Genomic DNA, 8,897 nt, shown 5'->3' with positions numbered 1-8,897 from the left:
CCGGAAATCAGGGTCACCTCGCCCCCCCCCCCCCCCCCCCCCCCCCCCACTGTCTGCTTGACGGGTGGTCGATACTGCACATTGGGGTATCGATCCGATACCGGGTAAATGTATTGATCAGAATCATGAGTACCGATACCAGGGGTCAGGGGGCACCGAAAAGGCGGGGTAAAGGAGACGGATTTTAGGGCCCCATGATGGAGGGGGGCCCAGAAAGGCCCCTAATGATGTTGAAAAAATAATGACACTAAGTTATTAACTGTTCTTCTTTCCAAAAATATGGTAATGATAGTTAAAAATACCATTAAAATGCGTAATTGTATGTAAAATAGCAACAAAAAATGTTGCCGCTGTTTTGGGGCCCCTGTAAAAATTATTTTCATGGGGCCCAAAATCCCTAGCGGCGTCCCTGGCAGGGGTCGGCAACCCGTGGCTCTGGGGCCACATGCGGCTCTTTAGCGCCGCTCTAGTGGCTCTCTGGAGCTTTTTCAAAAATATATGAAAAATGGAAATGACGAGGGGGAAAAAAACATATTTTTTGTTTTAATACACACTACAGTGAGTTCAAGGACTGCCAAAATTAGTAGGACAAAACGGCGCTCGCCGAATACTCGAATCAGTGAAGCATGTTTAATATAAACAGTGTGCTTTGAAACAATTAGGGAGGTTTGTGTCATGTTTGTCCTCCTACAGAAACTACTGTATATTAAAACAAAAAATATGTTTTTTTACCTTCATCTTTTTCCATTTTTCATATATTTTTGAAAAAGCTGGGAGAGCCGCTAGGGCGGCGCTAAAAAGCCGCAAGAAGCCGACCCCGGCTGTAGGAGGACAAACATGACACGAACGTCCATAATTGTTATAAAGCACACTGTTTATATTAAACATGCTTCACTGATTCGAGTATTTGGCAAGCACCGTTTTGTCCTACTCATTTGGGCAGTCCTTGAACTCACCATAGTTTGTTTACATCAGGGGTCGGTAATCCAAAATGTTGAAATAGCCATATTGGACCAAAAATACCAAAACAAATCTGTCTGGAGCCGCAAAAAATTAAAAGCCATATTGCATACAGATAGTGTGTAATGAGATAAAATTGAATTAAGAGGACTTAAAGGAAACTAAATGAGCTCAAATATAGCTACAAATGAGGCATAATGATGCAATATGTACATACAGCAAGCCGAAACAGCATGTTAGCATCGATTAGCTTGCAGTCATGCAGTGACCAAAAATGTCTGATTAGCACTCCACACAAGTCAATAACATCAACAAAACTCACCTTTGTGCGTTCATGCACAACATTATAAGTTTGGTGGACAAAATGAGACAGAAAAAAGAAGTGGCATAAAACCTGTCTTAGGAAGTCGGAGAAAGTTATGCATGTAAACAAACTACGGTGAGTTCAAGGACCGCCAAAATTAGTAGGACAAAACGGCGCTCGCCAAATACTCAAATCAGTGAAGCATGTTTAATATAAACAGTGTGCTTTATAGCAATTAGGGAGGTTTGTGTCATGTTTGTCCTCCTACAGAAACTACTGTATATTAAAACAAAAATATGTTGTTTTCCCCTCATCATTTCCATTTTTCATATATTTTTGAAAAAGCTCCAGAGAGCCACTAGGGCGGCGCTAAACGGCTCCAGAGCCGCGGGTTGCCGACCCCAGCTGTAGGAGGACAAACATGACACAAACCTCCCTAAATGCTATAAAGCACACGTTTTATATTAAACATGCTTCACTGATTCGAGTATTTGGCGAGCGCCGTTTTGTCCTACTCATTTTGGCGGTCCTTGAACTCACCGTAGTTTGTTTACATGCATAATTTTCTCCGACTTTCTAAGACGTGTTTTATGCCACTTCTTTTTCCGTCTCATGTTGTCCACCAAACTTATAATGTTGTGCATGAATGCACAAAGGTGAGTTTTGTTGACGTTATTGACTTGTGTGGAGTGCTAATCAGACATATTTGGTCACTGCATGACTGCAAGCTAATCGATGCTAACATGCTATTTAGGCTAGTTGTATGTACATATTGCATCATTATGCCTCATTTGTAGCTATATTTGAGCTCATTTAGTTTCCTTTAAGTCCTCTTAATTCAATTTATATCTCATGACACACTATCTGGATAAAATATGGCTTTTGATTTTTAGCGGCTCCAGACAGATTTGTTTTAGTATTTTTGGTCCAATATAGCTATTTCAACATTTTGGGTTGCCGACCCCTGCTTTATACTTAGTCATTTTCAAATATGTTTTTGCCGTCTTCTTGATATTGTTCTTAATCACTGTTTTATGACATATCTTATTTTTGGTATCGTTATTGGCAACTTTGTGCTTGTATTTTCCTTTTCCGGAATGATACTAACATGTACAAAATCACCACGTATAGGTATGTTGTTAATTGATTTTAAGGTGTGTGTTGAATGTTTGATTGTATGAAGAATTTCAATCATTTTTTTTTTATATATAAATGCTTAAGTGTTTTATTATAATTATATTCATGGTCAACATTTTTTTGTATAGTTTTGGCCCTTTTGGTCCTTTACCTTGTACCGGATCAATACCAACATTTGCTCACTGCTCTCCTCACCTCCCAGGGGGGTGAACTTGCGGATGGGTCAATTGCACAGGACAAATTTCACCACACCTAGTGTGTGTGTGACAATCATTGGGATTTTAACTTTTAAATTTATTTAAAACAAACATAAATACACACACACACACATTTATATAAATTGCATGTATGTATATATATATATATATATGTATATATATACACATACACATATATATACATATATATATACGTATATGCATATACATACGTATATACACGTATATATATTTCCATATACATACATACATGTATATATATGTATATATATATACACACAAACACCGTGTGTATATATATATATATATATATATATATATTTATATATATATATATATATATATATATTAGGGGTGTGGGAAAAAATCGATTAGAATACGTTGTATGATTCAGAATCGACTCACATTTTTTTTTATTGATTTTTTATTTGTTTATTTATTTTATCAATCCAACAAAACAATACACAGCAATACCATAACAATGCAATCTAATTCCAAAACCAAACCTGACCCAGCAACACTCAGAACTGCAATAAACAGAGCAATTGAGAGGAGACACAAACACGACACAGAACAAACCAAAAGTAGTGAAACAAAAATGAATATTATCAACAACAGTATGAATATTTGTTATAATTTCAGCATAGCAGTGATTAAAAATCCCTCATTGACATTATCATTAGACATTTAACGGGGCGGTATAGCTCGGTTGGTAAAGTGGCCGTGCCGGCAACTTGAGGGTTGCAGGTTCGATCCCCGCTTCAGCCATCCTAGTTACTGCCGTTGTGTCCTTGGGCAAGACACTTTACCCACCTGCTCCCAGTGCCACCCACACTGGTTTAAATGTAACTTAGATATTGGGTTTCACTATGTAAAGCGCTTTGAGTCACTAGAGAAAAATCACTATATAAATGTAGTTCACTTCACTTCACATTTATAAAAATAATAAAAAAGAACAATAGTGTCACAGTGGCTTACACTTGCATCGCATCTCATAAGCTTGACAACACACTGTGTCCAATGATTTCACAAAGATAAAATAAGTCATATTTTTGGTTCGTTTAATAGTTAAAACAAATTGACATTATTGCAATCAGTTGATAAAACATTGTCCTTTACAATTATAAAAGCTTTTTACAAAAATCTACTACTCTGCTAGCCTGTCAGCAGACTGGGGTTGATCCTGCTGAAATCATATGTATTGAATGAATACAGAATAGTTTTGAATCGGAAAAATATCATTTTTGAATCGAGAATCGTGTTGAACTGAAAAAAAAATTGATTTGAATCGAATCGTGACACCAAGAATCGATATTGAATCGAATCGTGGGAAACCCAAAGATTCACAGCCAAAAGATTCACAGCCCTAATATATACACATATGTATATATATATACACACACACAAACATATATATTTATATATATATATGTATAAATATACATATATATATATATATAAACACACATATATATAAATATATATACACGCACATATATATATATATACACATACATACATATATATATACATACACATATATATATATACATACATGCATACATATATACACACACAACTATATATATATATATAAATATATTTATATGTACAGTATATACACACATATATATATATATATATATATACACATACAGTATACATACATATATATTATACATATACATACATACATATGTATATTATACATATATATTATATACATACAGTTTATGTATACATACATATATATAGATATATATACATAGATATATGTATATAAAATATACACATATATATATACATAAAACATATACATATATATACATACATATGTATATATATATATATATATATATATATATATATATATATATATATATATATATATATATATACGTCTTAATTAGATTATCCAGAAAATAGTGCTTGATACCGTGGTACAGCGCAGTACATGTATGTGTGGGAAAAAAATCACAAGACTATTTCATCTCTACAGAACTGTTTCATGAGTCGTTCCCTCAATCATCATATATATATATATATATATATATATATATATATATATATATATATAAGGAAAAAAATTTATTGACAAGCCTAAGTCTTAGTGTTGAAGAAGATAACAAACCGGCGTTTTCCTGCCCAATTGGTGGGCTGATGGAATGAAAGAGGAAACAACAACAAGAACAAAACAACTGGACATTTAATTTTTTTCCAGAAGTTTAAAGCTCCAATCTTACATTTCAAATCACATTGCTGCATTTTGGGCAGCACGGTGGAACAGTTGCCTCACAATACGAAGGTCCTGGGTTCGATCCTGCGCTCGGGATCTTTCTGTGTGGAGTTTGCATGTTCTCCCCGTGACTGCGTGGCTTCCTCCCACCTCCAAAGACATGCACCTGGGGATAGGTTGATTGGCAACACTAAATTGGCCCTAGTGTGTGAATGTGAGCTGCGATGAGGTGGCGACTTGTCCAGGGTGTACACCGCCTTCCGCTCGAATGCCGCTAAGATAAGCTCCAGCGACCCAAACGGGAAAAGCGGTAGAAAATGGGTAAATGGATGTGTGAATGTGAGTGTGAATGTTGTCTGTCTATCCGTGTTGGCCCAGCGATGAGGTGGCGACTTGTCTAGGGTGTACGCCGCCTTCCGCCCGATTGTAGCTGAGATAGGCTCCAGCGCCCCCGAAGGGAATAAGTGGTAGAAAATGGATGGATTGCTGCATTTTTTTGCCTTCAAACTCTGTGTCTCTGACACTTCTTTTTGGCACAGTAAAATCTACATGTATATATTTTTGTCAGGGTGGGTCATAGATCTTGGATTCTGTAAAACTCATTCTTCCAAAAAAATAACAGCAGAAAGGCTTGAAGAAAATGTGTTACAAATTTCTTCTATCATATTTTTCATGATCAATAAACAAAACAATTTGTCAACATTAAATCTGACAATTAAATCAAAATAATAATAATAATGATAATACACATTAGTGCCATCAGTGCTCTTCAGCAAGAAAAACCTTCCCAGGGTTCATGAGGTTCTTTGGGTCGAGGGCGTTCTTTATGTTCTGCATGACCCGCATGGTCTCAGGTCCCATTTCTTCGTACAGAAGACCTCGCTTGCCCAAACCCACTCCGTGCTCACCTGTGCAGGTACCGTTCATAGCCAGGGCTCGTCTGGAAAGAAACAAAGCGTCGTTTTATGTGACACACACAACTTTGTGTCCAGTTCACTGTGGTCCATGGTGTAGTCCAGGGGTTGGGAACCTTTTTGGCTGAGAGAGCCAAAAAGCCAAATATTTTAAAATATATTTCCGTAAGAGCCATATAATATTTTTTTTAACACTGAACACAACCAAACACGTGCATTTTTAAGTAAGACCAACATTTCTAGAGTATAATAGGTCTCTTATTCTTTGTAATAACATTGTTATTCTGAAGCTAACTGTGGAGGGGGCGTGACCTGCGGGCCTGCAGCGACAGGTGCGTAGATGGCCCACCTGGGCCTTGTTATCTAATCACCTGTCGCTCTGTTATAAGCAGCAGCCAGGAGGAGAGACTGGGTTGGGGCTGGAAGTACTCTTTCTGGAAACGTATTGAAAAATAAAACTATTTTGTAATCCTGAAACAGGCTCTCATGTCGGTGCTTGGGGGTCTGAAGAACACCCAGGAGGGCAAGGCCCAAACTAACCAATAATAAATGAATAACTTCTTACCATTAACACAACTTCTTGAACAGGTGCGGTAGAAAACGGATGGATGGATTAAAAATGCATGAGAATGTTTTATATTTTGAACATTATTTTTAACACTCTGATTACAAGTGGAATTATTCATTACTTATCGTGTTACGCAATGTCAGCTCAGATTTATCCGAGAGCCAGATGCAGTCATCAAAAGAGCCACATCTGGCTCTAGAGCCATAGGTTCCCTACCCCTGGTCTAGTCCATGGTCTAATCCACATTCAAAACACTTCCGTGTGGTTTAATTCTTTCCTGACCACTTTCCTAACCATTGATGGGTTGCAAGTAGAGATGTCCGATAATATCGCACCGCCGATATTCTCAACCGATGAATGCTTTAAAATGTAATATCGGAAATGATCGGTATTTGTTTCAAAGAGTCAAATTTATGACTTTTTAAAACGTTGCTGTACGGAATGGTACACGGACGTAGTGAGAAGTACAGAGCAGTTGCGTCTCCCAGTCTTACTTGCCAACCCTCCTGATTTTCCTGGGAGACTGCGGAATTTCAGTGCCCCCCTCCCCTGAAAATCTCCCAAGGCAACCATTTTCCTGATTTCCACCCAGACAACAATATTGGGGCCGTGCCTTTAAGGCACTGCAATTGCGTGCCGGCCCAATCACACAATATTTTCGGCTTTTGACACACACTTAAGTGACTGCAAGGCATACTTGGTCAACAGCCATACAGGTCACTGAGGGTGGCCGTATAAACATCTTTAACACTGTTACAAATATGCGCCACACTGTGAACCCACATCAAACAAGAATGACAAACACATTTCGGGAGAACATCCGCCCCGTAACACAACATGAACACATACCCAGAACCCCTTGCAGCACTAACTCTTCCAGGACGCTACAGTATACACCCGCCCACCTCAACCTCCTCATGCTCTCTCAGGGAGAGCATGTCACAAATTCCAAACTGCTGCTTTGAGGCATGTTAAAAAAAAATGCACTTTGTAACTTCAATAATAAATATGGGAGTGCCATGTTGGCATTTTTTTTCCATAACTTGAGTTGATTTGTATTGGAAAACCTTGTCACATTTTTTAATGCATCACAACAAAATTAGGCATAATAATGTGTTAATTCCATGACTGCATACAGTGGGGCAAAAAAGTATTTAGTCAGCCACCGATTGTGCGAGTTCTCACACTTAAAATGATGACGGAGGTCTGTAATTTTCATCATAGGTACACTTCAACTGTGAGAGACAGAATGTGAAAAAAAAATCTAGGAATTCACTTTGTAGGAATTTTAAAGAATTTATTTGTAAATTATGGTGGAAAATAAGTTCTATTTTGGTTTCATCTGACCACATGACATTCTCCCAATTGTATAATGTCACTTCAAACAAGGAAGATCTCTGGCTCTCACAGACCTGAAACTTCTTCTTTAAGAAGCTCTTCTGTCGTCCACTCGTTACCTGTATTAATGGCACTTGTTTGAACTTGTTATTTGTATAAAAGACACCTGTCCACAGTTTCAAACAGTCAGACTCCAAACTCCACTATGGCCAAGACCAAAGAAGTGTCGAAGGACACCAGGAAAATAATCGTAGACCTGCACCAGACTGGGAAGAGTGAATCTACAATAGGCAAGCAGCTTGGTGTGAAAAAATCAACCGTGGGAGCAATTATCAGAAAATGGAAGACATACAAGACCACTGATAATCTCCCTCCATCTGGGGCTCCACGCAAGATCTCATCCCGTGGGGTCAAAATGATCATGAGAACGGTGAGCAAAAATCCCAGAACCACACGGGGGGACCAGGTGAATATCCTGCAGAGAGCTGGGACCAAAGTAACAAAGGTTACCATCAGTATCACACTACGCCGACAAGCAATCAAATCCTGCAGTGCCAGACGTGTCCCCTGCTTAAGCCAGTGCATGTCCAGGCCCGTCTGAAGTTTGCCAGAGATACAGCAGAGGATTGGGAGAATGTCATTTGGTCAGATGAAACCAAAATATAACTTTTTGGTATAAACTCAACTCGTCGTGTTTGGAGGAAGAAGAAAACTGAGTTGCATCCCAAGAACACCATACCTACTGTGAAACATGGGGGTGGAAACATCATGCGTTGGGGCTGTTTTTCTGCTAAGGGGACAGGATGATTGATCCGTGTTAAGGAAAGAATGAATGGGGCCATGTATCGTGAGATTTTGAGCCAAAACCTCCTTCCATCAGTGAGAGATTTGAATTCTTGACCAAATACTTATTTTCCACCATAATTTACAAATAAATTCTTTAAAATTCCTACAATGTTTTTTTCACATTCTGTCTCTCAGAGTTGAAGTGTACCTCTGATGAAAATTACAGACCTCTGTCGTCATTTTAAGTGGGAGAACTTGCACAATCGGTGGCTGACTAAATACTTTTTTGCCCCACTGTATATCGGTTGATATTGGAATCGGTAATCAAGAGTTGGACAACACCGGGAAATCGGCAAAAAAAAGCCATTATCGGACATCTCTAGTTAGAATGTATTTTTTTTTCGCACTGAGTAATTGTATTGTGTTTATCTCTGGC

General features: G+C 38.1%; 1 protein-coding gene across 1 annotated transcript in view; it reads right to left on the bottom strand.

Moving 5' to 3' along the window:
• Window positions 1-4,807: 4,807 nt before the first annotated feature.
• The window catches only part of LOC133568169 (probable D-lactate dehydrogenase, mitochondrial), a 38,721-nt gene continuing 34,631 nt past the window's right edge, over window positions 4,808-8,897 (bottom strand). Inside the window, exon 11 of the mRNA XM_061919909.1 lies at window positions 4,808-5,795. Within this exon, the coding sequence (XP_061775893.1) occupies window positions 5,615-5,795 (181 nt within the window). The 3' untranslated portion in view covers window positions 4,808-5,614. The remainder of the gene's footprint in view (window positions 5,796-8,897) is intronic.

The sequence above is a fragment of the Nerophis ophidion genome, linkage group LG14, assembly GCF_033978795.1.
Source record: "Nerophis ophidion isolate RoL-2023_Sa linkage group LG14, RoL_Noph_v1.0, whole genome shotgun sequence".
Taxonomy (NCBI): domain Eukaryota; kingdom Metazoa; phylum Chordata; class Actinopteri; order Syngnathiformes; family Syngnathidae; genus Nerophis; species Nerophis ophidion.
This window is presented reverse-complemented; position numbering and strand designations above follow the sequence as displayed.